This window comes from Drosophila arizonae, chromosome 4 (assembly GCF_054131065.1).
Source record: "Drosophila arizonae isolate 15081-1271.41 chromosome 4, UAZ_ARI_1.0, whole genome shotgun sequence".
NCBI classification, from domain to species: domain Eukaryota; kingdom Metazoa; phylum Arthropoda; class Insecta; order Diptera; family Drosophilidae; genus Drosophila; species Drosophila arizonae.
In genome coordinates, this window is record NC_142924.1 from 12,349,309 (window position 1) to 12,366,944 (window position 17,636).

The window sequence follows — 17,636 nt, forward strand, 5'->3', positions numbered from 1 at the left end:
TTATTATTTCATTTATTTTTCTCTTTTATTTGACTTATTTATTTTGTTGGCTATGTCGAAAATTTGTCATTTAAATTCAAATTCAAATTCACTTTCCGCTACTCAGCGCTGCGCTGGGCGCATTGAATTGGTTTGTAAATTCGCGTATTTTGTTGATTCTTTTCGACTTTCTTCCGTTTGCGTTCGCTCAAGTTTTTGTGGCGTCGCGCATAAATTTGATAAGGAGCCCATTGAATATGCGCACACATTTGCATATCCTTTTGCCGGCCTTTTACATCTGGCAGGCTGCGGCGCTGAAGCACATAAGTGGCTCTAATGTGTGCTCTCTGTGGCGTCTCTTCAATACTATTTATCGATTTGGCTAGGCCAAAGTCAGATTTGTCTTAGTCGTGCGACAAGTAGACGCAGCGTGGTTCACTTACATGGTATAATGCCCTGTTCGACAAGTTGCGAGTGCGGCCGTCGCACCATCAGCTTCACTTTGAGCGCTGCAAGTAGAGAGAAATCATATGATATAATATAATATATAAAATATAATAATACAATCATTATACATTAGCACACAGCGAACACAATGACAGTTCAACAAGTTGCGGCTACAAATCAAACACCACAAAATTTCAATGCCCATAAATTAGAGAGTTTGGCTAGCCAAAGTGAGGGAAGCGGCATTCCGCCTGCACAGATCAAAACAAAAACATAGCCCATAAAAAATGCTCTAAACAGCTGGCCAAAATGCGAACGCCAAAGTTTTCAGCGGGTTTTCGTATTTCTTGACAACCCAAAGCAATAAATGTCGAGCCCAGCAGCACACGGAAACCGAGAAGAGAGAAAAAAGCAGCTGCAAGTGGAAAACAACGAGGCATAAAAAAAAAGACAGCAACAACAACAAATTATTACTGCAAAGCTAACGAAGAAAAAAGACCAGAAAAACGAGAAGCAAAAGTTTTAATATCTTTATGTGCGGTTTGCCTTTGTTGCTGCTGCTGTTGCTGTTGTTCTGTAAACTTTTTCTTTTTGTTGTTGTTGTTGTTGTTGTTGTTCTGCTTAACACCAAGGAGAGTGTAAAGTTGGCGCCCTCAAAAATTAAATATTTAAGCCGGGCGTCGAGAGCGACGCTGCCAGCCCACATGCTCAGTCCGGGCGCCATGGGGCGTATGCGTAATAATATGATTATGTGGCAACTGCTACTAAATGACAGATTGATGTCAATTAAGTTGACACAAAGTCAGTCGCCAAAATCTGAGCTGCGATAACAGCACAGCCACACAACAATGGCCACGCAACGGGGGGGCCAGCCAAAAGAGAACAGACGCCACAAGGACAAATCCATTGAAATTGCTTTGATTGAGTTCATGCTAAACGGCAGATACCCTAGCTTACAGCGCCAGCCACCGAATATTTCAATATATGTTGAGTAAACAGAATTGAAAATGATTTCCAAATACATTCAGAATACGCATGCGGAGCATGCGAATTGTTGACATTGAATGCGCTGTTGACATTAGCGGGAAAAATGCACAAAAGTCTTGTAATTAAAGCGAATTCATTCACATTAAGTCTGTGGACTGGAGCCTGCACAAAGCCAAAAACCACAAATGAAATGAAAACACAAATCTTATGGCTACAGCGGGGCACCGGACTGTGTGTGGCCTGCTGGCTGGGGTGGTTTGGTGGTTGCCGCCCCTGCTGCTGTGGTTGCAGCCTTGCCGTCAAGGCCAACCGCATGAAATGCCAAATGCACTGCAGACTTTATTTCATTTACTACAGATTTTTGGGGCATCGGGTTAACGCGGTTAGTCATATGCACGTATTTATTTGCCAACATGAAAAGATGTCTCTGCTGAGGCCGAGGGCAGACGGCAGCCAGCCGGGGCAACACTTGACGCCACAACAAAGTCGCATAAGTGACGACGCCAACGACATCAAAGTGAGATGCTGACGATGACGTTATTATAGTAATTTAGGCTCTTGGAAAATCATCATAAAAATTAAAAGAATGAAAAAAAAATACAAGACGAAGAAGAAGAAGAAGAACAAACATATATTGGCGAGCTGCGAAACCGAGGAGCTGCCAAGGCGCGTAATTGTCTCGCGGGAGGGCGCTGGCAGCTGTTGGCCAAACGGTCGCCCGATTTTTATGATTGAAGTGAACAAAAAAAAAAAAAAAAAAAAAAAGATGGCGAGAAAGCAATCACTTGCTATCTCGCTCGCACTGCTTTGCTTTCTTCCTGCTGCTGTTATATCTCGTTGTTCTTTTCATTATGGCAAATATTTGAGCCGTGTTACACGGCTAAATTCAATTTTGGTGACGAAGCCAACGATTGCGCCGTCTGCCAAATTAATTACGCTAGCAATTTATTCTTGGGTTTTTCATCTTCCTCTTGTTATGGCCGTTTCATCTCCTACTTCTTCTTCTTCTTCGTCAGCATCATCTCAATTTCTAAATGAGCGCTGCTCTGCTGCTGCCTCAGCTGCGGCTGCTCTGTTTACGTGTCGATTTTACACCTACACACGCGATTGATAAAAACAATAACAAAATTCCAAATTAAACACATAAAAGTTTTTATGCGTTAGCAATAAAAGTGTAGACGTAGCCAAATCGTTCTTAATATTGTTGCTGCTATTGCTGTTGCTGCTGCTTCTTCTTCTTGTTATTATTGATGCTGTTGTTGTGGGGGTGGGTGGGTGATTTTGCTTGCCCTTCTGCATGGAGGCCCAGTTCCACGGACGAAGGTCAGGTAAACAAAGCAAAAAAGTTCCCCGAGAGCGCGATGAGTGCGGCAACAGCTGGCTGACCGCACATACATAAATATATATATAGGCACATATATACAATATATATGTATATATCTGTACGATAAATACATGTATTTGGTATTATAAAATCGATTACGTGATCAGCGGCAGCGCCTTAGCCAAGACGCCATCAGCGTGGGCCAAATCAATGAGCAGGCGGCGGCCAAGTAAACCAAAACGTTAACAGCACAGCCAGCACAGTGGGCCGACTATACGAAATACGTTGTCTAAATATAAAGAACAAATATATATTATTTAATAGCTATTAAGCTTGACGAGGGCGCCTTCCTATCGTAACCGCAGACCCGAACATGCGAAAATACTATTACTAGAATTTATTTAAATCTGAGTATTCTGCTATTTAGTTACGGAAATCATGTTTCGCTTGCCAAATTTCATAAACAGCTCATATGCACAAATATTTGCCGCAGCACCTTGAACCACTGTGCTGTGGCATTTTACATGCCGTTGCCGTTGCGGCGACTGTTATTTCCGCCTTGGCGTTTGCCTGCAGCATTTACAGAATTTACAGCCACAGCCACTCGCTTAACATGGCTACCTCGCGCCCTCATCTCGTCCACAGCCTCGCCCCGCTCCCGCTCCCGCTTCCGCTTCCCAACCCCTTGGGCCAAGCGCTTGAAAGTCGCGTGCAGCGTGTTTATTTGTCAAAACATTTTTGCAGCGCCTTCGCCGCCTGCGCCTGGCCGCCATCTGTTTATAATAAATTTTAGCTGCAAATTGCAAAATGTTTACAGTGGGGCAACAGCAGCAGCAGCAGCCATTGCTGTTTGGCATTTTTTTTATTTTATTTTATTTATTTTTTTTTTTTTGCTTAACGCTAATATGCAGTTCATGTTTATTTGTTAGATAACGGTTTTTGGGTATGTGTGCGAGTGTGTGTGTGTGCCTGCCTGCCGGAAATTTGGGCTGGCCATTGGTTTTGGCAGTTTATATGACTATTAATATTGCCAAAAAGCTAAATAAAAAGCTAACAGCGAGAGAGAGAGAGAGAGAGAGAGAAGGGAGGGAGAGTGTGATAAGCACATTGCATTGCGAAATGCATGCAAATAATTGGCGCCTTTTGTCAGGGTCAGGGTGTTGTGAACTTTTCGCTAGGGGTTGGGGCTGCCATTTTGGCAGCCACTAAACACCGACAAAAATGTCAAAATGCCAGCCAAGCGCAGGCGACAAGAGCTGTCAAAACTATTAGCGGCTATGCGAGACTCTTACACACACAGAGAGGGAGAGATATACCATCAAATATAGATTTACACATACATATGCACATATTCAGGCCATTCAAAACGAATAAGATTATTTCTCTTCACTCAAAATGCCAAGCAAATATGTAGGCCAAATAAAAGAAAAAAGCAAAAAAAAAAAAAAAATGTGGAAAACTGTTGACAATTTTCTGTATGCCTGGTTCGGGCCATGAATGAGTCTTTCTGTTCTGTTGCAGTGGGCGCATTGGCTGATGGGCGTGGCACAGCATGTGCACGCCTTAAGTGCCTGCGGCGCACTGACAGCTTCATTAAGACTTTCGCCTCCAAGTCGATAATGAGCAAGAGATGATGCTGCTGCTGCTGCTGCGGCTGTTAGTGATGAGGCAGCCTCTGTTGGTCAGCGTCGACAATGTATGACTAAGAAAAGCGAAATATAATAAAACAAAACAAGCTGACAAATGTCAAACAGCCGCAAGTTGGCCAAAACGTGGGCGTTTGCACCAAATATGTAAACACGAAACGAGAGTGAAACAAGCTAACTAAGGGCCAAGACTGAAGAGAGACTAAGTTGAATTTTGAAAGGCGTGAAGTTAGGTAAGGGGTTATTGTGGCTTAGGCATTGCTTCTAGGTTAGTTAATGTCTCTAGTGCTTTACTCACATTCTTTATTCTTATCCATGGCCGGCTGTAACGGACTAGAGTCGACAATGGCCTTTGGTGGTGATTGTCGTGCATCATAGCAATCGGAATTGTTGCCATCATCGCTGCTGCCCAGAAACGTCGCCTCCAGACGCTGTTCACCTGTGGTGAGCGAATAAACAATTGTTAGGCATACTAATTAATCAGATCATAGGTTTTTATATTTATATATACCTTCCGACATATCGTCGTAGGCGTCGTGCAGGAATATTATATCCTGAAAGGTATGCTCCAAGGCCTTGCCGCTGAGCCGTGTGGCCAGCAGGCCGTTGCAGGCGCCGCTCGAGATGAGCTCGACGGTGGCCAGCGGCGATGACGAGATGGTGGCCAGCAGCGATGAGCCGCCGCTGCCACTGCCACTGACGCTGCTGCCGCTGCCGCTGCTCAGACTATGCAGCGAGGCGGACTTGACCAGTTGGCCAACCTTGGGGCTACTATTGTGCGTCTTTTGTGTGGCCTTGAGTGTGCGTGTCAGGCTCTTATTGGGCGACGTCGACGTCGACTTGTTGAGCAAACGTTGTGCCGTCGCTGCGCTAACCGACTTGGAGCTGCAGTTGGAACTGTTGCTGCTGCAGCTGCTCACGCTACTGATGCTGCTGCTGCTGCAGCTGCTGTTGGATTTCTTGGAACAGTTTGAGCTTATGGATGAGGCGGGCGAGGCTGATGATGAACAGCTGCTTAGTATAGTCGATTGCTGTTGCTGCTGCGACTGCTGCTGCTGCTGCTGCTGTTGGAGTGTATTGTTGCTGCCGTTGGCTGATTTGGTATCGATGCTTATGGGTATGTTGCTGTTGGCCACCAGCTTCTGCTGCTGCTGTTGATTCTGTGGTATTTGTGGCTTGTTTGCTGTTCCTGCGGCTGCTGCTGCTGCTACTGCTGCTGTGGCGCCTGATGGGCTTTGAAACCAACTGGGAAAGTTGCCTTTGAGCGTATCAATTAGATCCTGATCGAGCGTTAAACGCCACGATGCAGGGCCGCCGTCCACGCTGTGCGTAGACTCTGTAAAAAACACGAACAAAATAGAGATATTAATTTATTTGTTTACATAACATACGCTGCGTATACTTAATATTCAATTTAGAGCTTGGCATTATTATTGTAGCTATCTTAATGTTATTTATCAACGGACCCACGCAACTATCGAACAAGTCAATTCTTACAGACAGATAAATATATAAATACATATATCTAGTTATATATTTAAAATATATTTATTTATTTATTTATTTAGCCGCACTGTTGCGCACTTATTTATTTTAATGTTCACCCTTTGGCGGCAAAGCCAATGACGCAGCTGCCCGTGTGCTAGTTATTTGTGCTAAGCGCTGCCAAGTAACCTACTTAGTGCGAATACGCCCAGCCACCCCTGCACCCAGCACCGCCCCCTCGCAGTGAAAACTTAGCAACGCGCGTACTTGGTTGTTCTTTTCTCTTTTTTTTTTTTTTTCATTTTCTTGTCATTATTTTTTTATTTTCTCTCTCTGCTTTTCTTTGCAATTTCTCTTCTCGTTTAGCTTCTGTTAATGCTTTTCTTGCCTTGTGTTTATTTACGCATCTGTCAATAATTGTTCTTCAATGTAACATATTTAATAAACTGCTTGGGTGTGCGTGTGTGCGTCTGTGTGTCAAGTAATTGTAATAGCTGTAAGTGCGCTGAAATTTTTGGCACTGACCGTTATTGCATCAGGCGGGCGCGACATTCCCAGACGCGCCCCAAGTTATGCAACAGTTTGTCAACATTTTTAGCTCTGTCCGCAAATAGAAACGTCGCAAACAGATGAAAAAATACCTTTTTCATCTACCCTTTGCCAACGAGCTGCGCATTGGACTGACATGCACTTGTCAAACGTACCATTTTGGCTGAGCTCCTCTTCTTTGCTTCTGTTATTTTTGGCAATTGCTCGTTTCAGTTAGTTCTATTAATAGTGAAAGGTTTTTATTTACTCTGCTCTTCTGCTATTGAATGGAGCTATATTTAGACAGCCAGCAGCTGCTGCTCGAGCTTGTTTGTTGCGCAGTTAATTCCAAATTTCTGTATAATTCGCTTGCCACATTTATTGTTAATTAATGTGGGGCGCCACGGCAAGCAGCTGCAACAGAGCAAAACAAAGACGGCACACGAGCACGCATACGAACAACAATAGAATAATAGAATACAAGAATCTACAGTAGACACTTGCCGCAAGCGCTGCACCACGCGACGCCTGTTTCCGCTTGGCAGGCATCAACGTCGCCATCAGCTGCCCCCATCAGCCCCTCTGCGTGGTCCTGCCTCAGCCCAGATGTGAGTGATGCTGCCGCTGCCGCTGCTGCTGCCCGTGCTGCTGCTGCTGCAACATAGCTTTGATGCTCGCTCGCTCATTGGCGCGACATGTTGTCCACACGCAGCCAACACAAAGCCATTGCCAATTCTATTTTTGTGCAGCCAGCCAGACACTAGCCAAAATGCAAGTGGTTTGTTTTGGTCTCAAATCGCTCCAAGTCGCATTCAACAGACGCGAACGAGACACCAATGCAGCTGACAACACCTTGTCCATCAATATGCGATGCCAATGAGGCGTATGCGCAGCGTTTATGTCAATACAATTCAAATTCAAATTCACATTTATATAATTGTCCTCAGTTTGTATTCAAGCAGTTCGAATTCATAGTTCGAGTTCGTATAGAAATATTTGAGAAGAGAAGTCAGTTCCTGTGCTGTTAACTTCACGTCAATTTGAATAAATCTAGAAATCTATACATAACTTTATTTCACACCTCAAAAATAAAATCGTTGGGATTCATTCAGCTCGATCATGGCCGAATCACCGGAGCGCGGCAGCAAGGAGAACGTACCTGAAGCAGCCAGCAAGGAGGCAGCCGGACCCGAGCAGGCAGTCAAGGAGAAACCAAAGGCCAAAGAAAAGAAGGCTAAAGATGAAGAAAAGGGCCGCCCATCGGTGGGTGCGGCATTAATAGCGGCAGCGAAGCCCGCCCCACGCTATGCGCCCACCTACCGCCTGGAGCCGAAAAATCCAATGAAGCAGGAACGCCTCGAGATTGTTGTTAAGTCCGAAATGAATAAGAACTACGCCGATGACTACACATTCCATCCGAAGTACTCCCTGCACATGGCCGCCCAGGTCGCCGAGGACATTAAGGCGCGCATCAAGCTACTGAATTTCGATCGATATCGCTATATAGTGCTGATCACCGTTGGCGAGTATCTAATGCAGGGCCTCTACTCGATGGCCAACTTCCTCTGGGATGCCGAAAAGGATGGCTATGTCAACTATACCATTGAAACGCCCAATTATTTTGCTGTCTGCACTGTGTTCTATATATACTTTGACTAGAAGGATTATTGAAATCGAAGAACGCTTGCATAGTTTATATTTTGTAAAGTACAACAGAAACACTCACACACACATTCAATTATAGATTAGGGCTTGCAGCCTCAACTAGCCAGCATAAGTTGTCTATTAGTGATGATTTAGGGCAGACTGAACCACGTTCGACATGGCTCATAAATTGCGTACCTTTGCTGCCATTTTATTTGGGTGCACTATTATCGCACATAAGCCAGGCCAAAGTGCTAGCCCATTGGCAGTTAAGTCGTAAATTTTATGGCCAAAAGCAACAGTCCTTTTGGCCAGCTAGTCAGCCAGCCAGCCAGCCAGCCAGCCAGCAGCTTTCGACTGTCCATGCACAAAACTAATCATTCAAAACGCAACGGAAGTTGCGGCGGAAATTGTGGCAGCTGTTAGCGTCGCTCATTCTGTTGCTCACTCTCTTTGTATGTGTGAGTGAGTGAGTGAGTATGTGCGGGAGTGCTTGCCTATGCTGTTGTTGCTGCTGCGCTGTAAACATCAATTATGTATGCTCTGGTGTATGCCAGCAGCTATACAAGAAGCCAAGGCGCGCCCGCAAAGTATGCTATGCTAGGGGCAACACTTCAGTTTAGTTGTTTCAGTGTGTGTGTGTGTGTGTGTGTGTGCCTTGTCTCTTTCTGTGTCTGCGGCTGGCACTTCCTCTCGGCAACAGGAAACAGGATGCTGTTAATGTTACAATTCGACATAATCGATGCTTGTCGTACGAGACTCGCATTTAACCTGGCAATTTGTCGGTTGCATAAACATTAAGTTTTATTTGCAGTTTATCTGCACGTTGCCACTGCCCCCACCCCACCGCTAGTGGCGCGCATAAATCAAGCTGTGGCAGCTTTAACAGCTAGGCCAACTTTATGGCACATTAAATTTCAAGACACCAACAACAAATAAAAAGCGAAACAGAAACAAAATTGATTAAAAAATGCAAAACGTGCTAAACGCTGACCTTTATAGCAACGTGACGTGGCGAATTGTTGATTTGATTTTTATCTCTTTGGCTGTGTTTGTTTGTTGCTTATATTTGTATTTTTTTTATTGTAAAACAATTTACGCGACGTTTACATATTCATTTGAATGCCAATAGCAGATGCAGCAGCAGCAGCAGCAACAGCAACAGCAGCGGCAACATTGCTGACAGGTTCGACAAGCGAGGATTATGCAAGCGCCACAGCTCGTGAATAGCATTCGAAAGAGCAAAAATCAAATATATCAAAGACAACAACAGCAGCAGCTAAACGCCATGTGCCGCTGTGTTTGTATCTGTAGCTACAATATGTACTACAATATTGAAACGTATATTTGTAAACAATATGCAGACGTCATAGACAGAACTCATTTAAGAAAAAGAAAAAACAAACAACAACTAAAATATACATATATAAATATTAGACAATAAAAAAGTACCGAGCCAAGAAGCGCACAGTTCAACAGCAACAACAACTGTTTCTCTCTCTCCCTCTCTTTCGCTCTCCCCACAATATTTGTTTAATTTTTGGTCATAGCGCTGGAAACTTGTTTAACTACAACGGCAACGAGTTGTCTTTAATACTATACAATTTATATAGATATTTAATAACAATCTATTTTTTGTTGTTCAATTTTTATAGTTTTAATATGCAGCGAGTTGTTATTGCCTTATTGGAGCGTTCAGAAATTTCGCATGTTATCGCAACATGACAAGTGTCAGCGATATACGCCAAAAGGAGGGAGCGCGGGCTAAAGGGGCAGCAGAAAAAAATATATATACATATATTTTATAAAATATTAAGAGCAGCAGCAAAGTCTAACAATTTGACAAAACGTGTTAGTTATGGACACGCGCAATAGAAAATCGAAAAATAAATAAATAAACAAACTAAATAAACTCTAAAAAAAAAAAAAAAACAGCATTGAAAAATGTTTTTCTGATTTTGAGCAGAGCTTATCAGAGAACTGTGAGTCACAGCAACTAAATACAAATAAATTATACATATATATAGATATCTGTTTGCTATATCTTGTTAAACTTACTTCAGCTCTTGCTTGAATATCTATAATTCATATGCACAAAATTTCGTTATTTATTTATTATTATTATTATTTACTTGTTTTTGTTTACTTTTCGAGCTTTTTCGCACTCTCTTTGTAGCGCTGCAGCTCAGCTTATCTTATCAACACACTCTTATTTTTTTATTGTTATTTTGTATTTCGGTTCTTAAGTGAGCGATTAAGTTAAGACTTTTGCGAAGTGAATCATGGCGCAGCGTTTTATCAATTTTGATTGGCAAGTCGCGACGGAACGCGGAGCGCGAATATGTTTTGTTGTCCAACGTGGAGAGCGCGCACCGGCAAACTAAGTTAAATCGAATCGAATGTCGAATCGAGCGTCAAACAGCAACACGATTGTGGAACCAGAGCTGCTGACGGTATGACGTGTTTAACTGACCAACTGACTGAGTGACTGACTGAAGGTGCTCGAGGTGCTCGAGGTGCTGGAGATGTTTGAGGTGGGCGTCGACTATCGATAGTCGACTTAACTGGCATTATGAGCGCTTCTCTTTTCCATTCTCTCTCTCTCACTCTCACTATCTCTAGCTCTCAGTGGCTCTCTTTTAATTTAAACAACATTTTATGCTGTTGACATATTCGCACTGATTGATGGCACACGGCTGAGCAAACAGTACGCCGAGCATTGAAGAATCTGAGAATTGTAAAATTGACAAATGCCACAACACAATAGCCGGTTAATAAGCCAGCACTGCACACACACACACACTACTGCACACTGTTGCAGCCGAAATTGAATTAAAGCTGTTTCAGCTGCGTTTACTGCATGCAAATGAGTTGTGGGCAACAGTCAACGCCTGCGGCTGGCCAGTCGCTTCGTGCTACCTGACCAAACAATTGCAGTACAACAAAAGTCATTTGGACTCACACACACGCACTGAGGAAGCCGCACTGGCTCACTTTTGCTCGCTCACTCTCCCTCTCTCTCGTTCTCCCTTACTCTGTCTGGCAGCATGTTTTGCATACAAAGCGGGGGCCTGTAATGACGCCAACTGCCAGTCCAGTGCCTGTCCAGGATGTGATGCCTTATTGTAGCACTTCGGGCACAATGCGTATTGTGTGTGCTCTTTGTGTATACCACGTGAGTGTATGTGTGAGTGTGCGTGCGGGTGCGTATGTGTGTCTGCGTAGCACTTGTCTGATAAGTTTTCAGTGGCATTAGCACTGGCGAAGTTCGCTTCAAGCTTCAAGACAAACTGTTGCTTTAATGCACCAAAAGTCTTTGCAAATCGAACGAAAATATTGAAACAATTTAATATGCCATCAATTAAGCTCATATTTATCATTCACTACGCTAGCAACTAGTAAATAAATATTCTGTCAGTTTTTACTTTGTTATTCTTTTTTGGCAAGCTTCTGCACTGAACTTTGCTCAGGCGAAAATGTTTTGTTCGACTTCCTCGTTACGAGCTGCACATTGAGACATACATACATATGTATGTATACATATGTGTATATCTTGGATATATAGTTTATACCTTTATGTTCTGAAAATTTGTTTGACAGTCTGTAAACAACATTTGCAAATACATAAACAAATCAAAAATTTATCAATTAGTTTTGGCTTTGCCAATAACAAATCAAAATTTGATTTGATATGATTTGCTTTGCTTTTCATGGAATGTGCTAAGGCGCCTGCTGATGCCTGTTGCTACGGATCAGCGGCTAGAGGGCTTATGGATTGCGACATTGTGTTAATTGTCTGCCCGTTTCATGGCCTGGCGACTGCTGTTCCGGCTCACGAACAGCTTATAAATAGGACATGTGTGTGTAAGTGTGTGTGTGAATGTGTCCTCAATTAAAATTAATTATGCCCAAACGATACGCTCAATAAAAATTTAATTTGCAACAAAAATAAAGAGTCAAGAAAATGAGAAACATAGACAAAATTTGACATTTAAGTGCTATGTAACACACACACACATACATACACACGCACACCCATACATGCCCAATAATTGAAATTGAATTTTCAATGATAGAGTAGAACAAACACACTCTATGACGATGTCATCCCGTCGTCTCCGTTATTGTTGCTAGCCACCCGCACGAGCATTTTGGCAAAACTATTTTTAATCAAGTGCACACGTTGGTTGCTTTTGGCAACTGCACCAAATCAAAAACACACACACACACTCACACACACACGCACGCACAGCATACTACATTCATTTTGTGGGCTGGCATCGACCGGATGCTGTATGGGCGTGACCAGGCAGGTCAACAAACAAAAACTGGACGCCCTTTACCAGCAAGCAAGCTCTAACAAGCTCTTCGCTCCAAAGTGTAAGTGTCTCAAGTGGGCGGATCCAAGTAGAGAACAATAAACACTTGGCCGGAATATGTTCTGCATTTAGTTTTTATCAGATCAGGCGAGAAGCACAAATTAAAAATAAATTGGGGGGTAAAACAACAACAACAGCAAAGACTAGAGCAAATAAAAATCAAAAGTGTAAAATTCAACTTGTTGGCTCTGTGATCCTCTTCTTGCCTCTGCTATGGCAACGGCCATGTTGCGTGCCAAGTGGAAAATATTTCGCAAGTTTTTCTACATGAGTACTATAGTCGTTGTTGTTGCTGTTGCCGCTCTACACATTTAGTTATTGTGCGAAAAGAAAAGCAAAAAGGAAAAACGTAAAACGAAAGAAAACGAGAAAAAAATGAAGAAAACAGTGGAAATGCTAGAGAGCAGACGTTGTGCGACTAGCCAGCCGGGCAGGCAGCGTCTTGTGTTTAGTTTTTGTACATTTAATTTGGCATTGTTGTTGCTCTTGCCGGCTAAACAATAAAAAAGCATAATAAGCAACAATAACAGCAACAGCAGCAACAACAACAACAACAACAATAGCACTGCTCTGACTAGAAGAAGCATGAACATTTTTTGGCAAACAATTCAGGGCTAAATATTTTGTTTATGTGTTATCACACACACACACACACACGCGTCGGCAACAGAGCGCAGCATTCAAAGTTTCTAAAAGAAACCAACAACAACAACAGCAACATTGATCAAGAAATGTTGTGGGCGGACGCTTGGCATCACCTGATTAAAGAAATATGCAGATTATAAGAGCTGGCCATAAACTCTCCGAGTGCGTATAAATATTTACTTAATGCACAAAGTTGCTCGCTTGAGTTTTGTTTGAATAAACTGTTTAAATTCTAATTAGACAATGTTTTAACAACGTCAGCCTAATGCATAATTCGCAATAAGTGGACGAGATATAAAGATTGATTTATAAACTAAATATTAAACAGAATTTACAACAGATTTATATATTTGCTTAATATTTGTAAGTAAACAATTATTACCTTCAACTAACTGAACTTTGCTTAAAAGTTCACCTGCAATTATTTAATTTTGAAGACCCAACAAATAAATCAAATTAAGTTACTTGAGTTTGGGGTTTATATTTTGTTTGCCTTTCGAGGCAGGGGTTAAAAGTTGCCCACACGCACACAGACACACAGACACACACACACATGCACACATACATCTAATTGCAAAAATGCTTAATTATGCATGAAACATTGAAAAAGAAAAGACTGCACACACTGACACACATATACGCATTCACACACGCATACATACGCACTCACTCACACGCAAACAACTGAATAATTCATTTAGCAAACAGCAGTCGAGGTGTATGTTGATCGCTGCGTCACTCCCACTCCCACACTCTCCCACTCCCTCTTTCTACCTCTTACACCTAACTATCACCCCACACTCTCTCTCTCTCTCTGTCTATCTCCTTCGCTCGCTGCGTGTGAGCGCCAGCGTTTTGATTGTATAGCGCGCGTTTGTAAAACAAACAAACACAACAGCAGCAACAACGGCAACAGCAACAACAACAACAACATCAACAACTACTACTACAAATAGCCAAGAGCTGAGCATTAGCAGCAAATAATTTGTGTGCCTAATGACGTCGACGTTTGACGCGCCTTTCCAGACGCCAACAACAACAAATCTATTTTTTGGCCTGGCCAACATTTCGTTTGCAATTTGTGCAACAACAACAACAACGACAACAGCAACAGGCAACATATTCCTTTGCACTTTTCGACAGCAACGGTCAAGTTTGCTGTGCTATTGAAATTATGGCCTAGCATACCCTAAAAAGAGGGTCTAATAGCTACTTAATATAGGCTAAATATAAATATGTAAATAAAAAAATATTAAATAAATAATATTTATGTTTTAAAATTATCTAAAAATTTCTATTTAACTCTTCAATTCATATACTTCTCAACTAGAACCATAGAAGTTAGGGTATTTGTGCGTCAGCTTGTTGAGCTCTCGTCTGCCTTCATGCTTCTGTTCGCCACGCACATATGTTTACATCTCTACAGACACATACACTTACACTTGCTTCAATGCTAGCCATTTGTTTGCCATACACAAAAAGCATCAATAACACGGGAAGAACATGAATGCGTAACTCACCTGCAAAGAGAGAGGAGGGGCGAGAGAGAGGGAGAGAGAGAGAAGGAGAAATGTATGGTTAGAAATCAGTCATATATATATGGCGTGCAGCATAAATAATAACTGAACATCATATGTGTGTATGCTATATACACTAATTAGGCGCCCACATTGCGTATACGCCGTGTTGCGCTGCGCCATGTTGGTCAACGGACTCTCAAGGCTGACAGCTGGCTGTGACTGAGGCAGCGAAAGCAGCTGCACGCTTGTCGCTAATCATAATTTTGTGATCTACAAATTAATTAAGGTGCGCCCGAGTGTGATTGCAATTTATTGGACACCAATTGAAACGCAAATTTCATTCATAAACATTACAAAGGCGCAGCCGGCCCAAAGACCAAACGTAATTCAACTAATTGCCAGCCAAATGTAGTGTTGCGTGTGTGTTGCGAGTGATACTAATGTGTGTGATGTCGTCATGTCGCGCGCTGCATCATCTCCTTACGCCCCTATCCTCGTCCACATCAGGCGAGGGCATATTGCAGCTCTCAAAAGTTCAAAGTTGCAAAAATCTTGAGAACGTAAAAGTTTTTCGCACGTTTTAAGCATCGATTCATGGGCAACACACAGCACACATACATCACACACACAGCACACACGCTCACAGCAGGAGGTGCGGTTAGGATAGTGCATATTATTCATGGCGCATATTTTGATGGTTTGGCAATAACTGAGCCGTCGACTGCGATGCCGGCGTTGTGCACGACGCTCGCAAAATGAAATAAATAATTGCAAATATTATTGGGCACTCAGAGCGCATGCCAAATGGCAGCAGCAACAGCTACAACAAAAGCAACAACAATGGCAATAACAATCACAATAATAACAACAACAAGAATAGCCAACGAAAACTTTTTCGCCGCGCATAGTTTCGCAATAATTTTGCGATGACTCAAAATTGCAAATTGAAAATTAGAACCATAAAAAAAATATATTACGCTTGTGCTTGTTGTATAGTGTAAAAGATAAGCATGAAGAAGAAACGTTGTAAAAGTATATATTATATACAAATTATAGGATTAAAATATTTTCAGCTATAATTTATAGCTCAGGTATATGAAATTATAGGCAATGAAAAAGCGAGTGAAAAGAGGGTGGGAGAGAGAGAGAGAGAGAGAGAGAGAGAGAGAGAGAGAGAAGACTTTTAACGATATGTAATAACTAGCTATCTAAATTCTTTATAACAATATAGCATAATAGACTTTAATTAATTGCATTTTTCTACAATTACTATTCCTTTAAAAAGCATATTTTTTAAATTCACAAAAATCTTTAAAATATTTATTATCAAACTATTTAATTTTCGTATAGATTTGGCACACTCTCTCAGCTAGACTCTGTTTATGTCATATGCTCGTATGTCTTCCATATTTGTTATTCCTTGTGGACACACGTCCTCAAGGCCCTCGACAGCAACAACTATTTGCACAATGGCATTGTTAATATTATTTGCTGTGGAGCTTCTAAATGATCCTGCAGTTCAATTGAAAACAAGTCCTTTGATAGCAGCCAGGTAAGCAATTGCCGTAATTGTTGTTGTTGTTGTTGGTGTGTGTGCACAGCTGGCTTTGGAATGTGTTTTCTACTTTTTTCATCTCTTTTTTTTTTTTTTTTTTTGTGCCTTGTGCTATGCAACAAGCATTTGTCAAGCGTAATTTTGCTGACCCGCCCGCTTTGCTCACACGCCCCTCAATTGCGTGCAAGCCAAAAGCAGCCGCAGTCTATGCCACAACCGCACGTCACCATCACACACACACACACACACAGACACACCCACACTCACACGCACACACATAAAGCAAACACAACAAACGAAGTACAACAAAACTGCAGTTGTGGTTGCCCGTTTCTTGGCAGCCAACAGCAGAGCAATGCAAAACCACCCAACCACCAGACTCAGCTCTCTGGCAGCACTGGCGGCCCCCTCTGATAGCATTGCTTATGTGCTGTGTGGGTCATTTGGATTGAATTTATGCGGCTCACGGCCGACGTGAATTTTCCACAAATGGAATTACGTTAGATTCGATTTTAAATTATTTATATTGGTTTAACAAGCAATTTCGTTGAGTTTCAGGATTCGTTAGGCGGCGTCGACCTTGAATCGGGCGCCAATTGATTTGGCCCCAACACACAATTTGAGTAGGTTGGGCTCCACTGGGCGGGGCTGGCCAGACTTAAATGCAGCGCATCTGCATTCCACGCCAGATTTAATTAAAAACTAACCGAACGCCAACAAAAGCCCCCACTGATTTATGGCTTCTGTATTCTGTGTTGGGCGAACATCATTTCTGTGCGCTAATTCCGCTGCCTGAAATTTGCATGCTAAATTTCGCTTAGTGCAAAAACGTAAAGATTTTCATAATTTTCACACTTGAAAGCGCGACGATTGCGGGCAGTGCACGTTATATCTTAATTAAATTTATTAATTGCACACAACATGAGCCAACCCGTACAACGGGGCGTATGTAACGCCCACAACTCACGGCAAAATCATCTGTGAGCGAAAGAAAGAAAGAGAAACAAGCAAAGAAAAGCGAAAATATGAATAATACGAATAATAATAATAAAATAGCATTTGAATGATTTATCCACGCGTTGATATCTTAACGACGGTTGCCAAGCAGCGCTATAAAGCTGATGTCCTGCCCAATCAGAAACACACGGCAGACGCACAGTATTTGGATTCGATTTAGAATTGGAATTTGAATATGAATTTAGTCTCTATCTATGCTGTATGCTGTATTTCGCTTTCATTAGCACACAGCATTTGACAGTCTCTGGCAATTTGTTATGCAGGCTTCCCGCTGTGGGCGTGGCACGACAAACAATTAGTCTCAAGTGGAGCAAAATGCCTGGTGATGCGCCTGCCATCAAATTGTGTGTCATCTTGAACCAAAATACAGAATATATATAAAATCTCTCCACCTCTCTCTCTTTCTCTTTATATATATAGATATTTCTTATATTCGAATACCTATTTCATCTCACTAGCGACAGGGGTTCCTAGCGCAAA

At 42.2% G+C, this 17,636-nt stretch overlaps 2 protein-coding genes across 2 annotated transcripts in view; one reads left to right on the forward strand and one right to left on the reverse strand.

Annotated features, from left to right (window-relative positions):
* Positions 1-17,636, reverse strand: part of Mrtf (Myocardin-related transcription factor) — a 43,309-nt gene that overhangs the window by 6,639 nt on the left and 19,034 nt on the right. The window contains exons 2-4 of the mRNA XM_018005959.2: positions 4,895-5,719; positions 4,682-4,822; positions 423-488 (exon numbers count right to left, since the gene is read on the reverse strand). Of these exons, the coding sequence (XP_017861448.2) occupies positions 423-488; positions 4,682-4,822; positions 4,895-5,719 (1,032 nt within the window). The remainder of the gene's footprint in view (positions 1-422; positions 489-4,681; positions 4,823-4,894; positions 5,720-17,636) is intronic.
* On the forward strand, positions 7,332-8,173 carry LOC108612929 (dynein light chain Tctex-type protein 2B-like). Its single transcript, XM_018006015.2, has one exon. The coding sequence runs from the start codon at positions 7,516-7,518 to the stop codon at positions 8,053-8,055; it is 540 nt and encodes a 179-aa protein (XP_017861504.1). The 5' UTR covers positions 7,332-7,515; the 3' UTR covers positions 8,056-8,173.

Bases quoted from the DNA above. Each gene is read 5' to 3' on its own strand.
- LOC108612929 (XM_018006015.2), top strand. From the start codon at position 7,516: ATGGCCGAATCACCGGAGCGCGGCAGCAAGGAGAACGTACCTGAAGCA.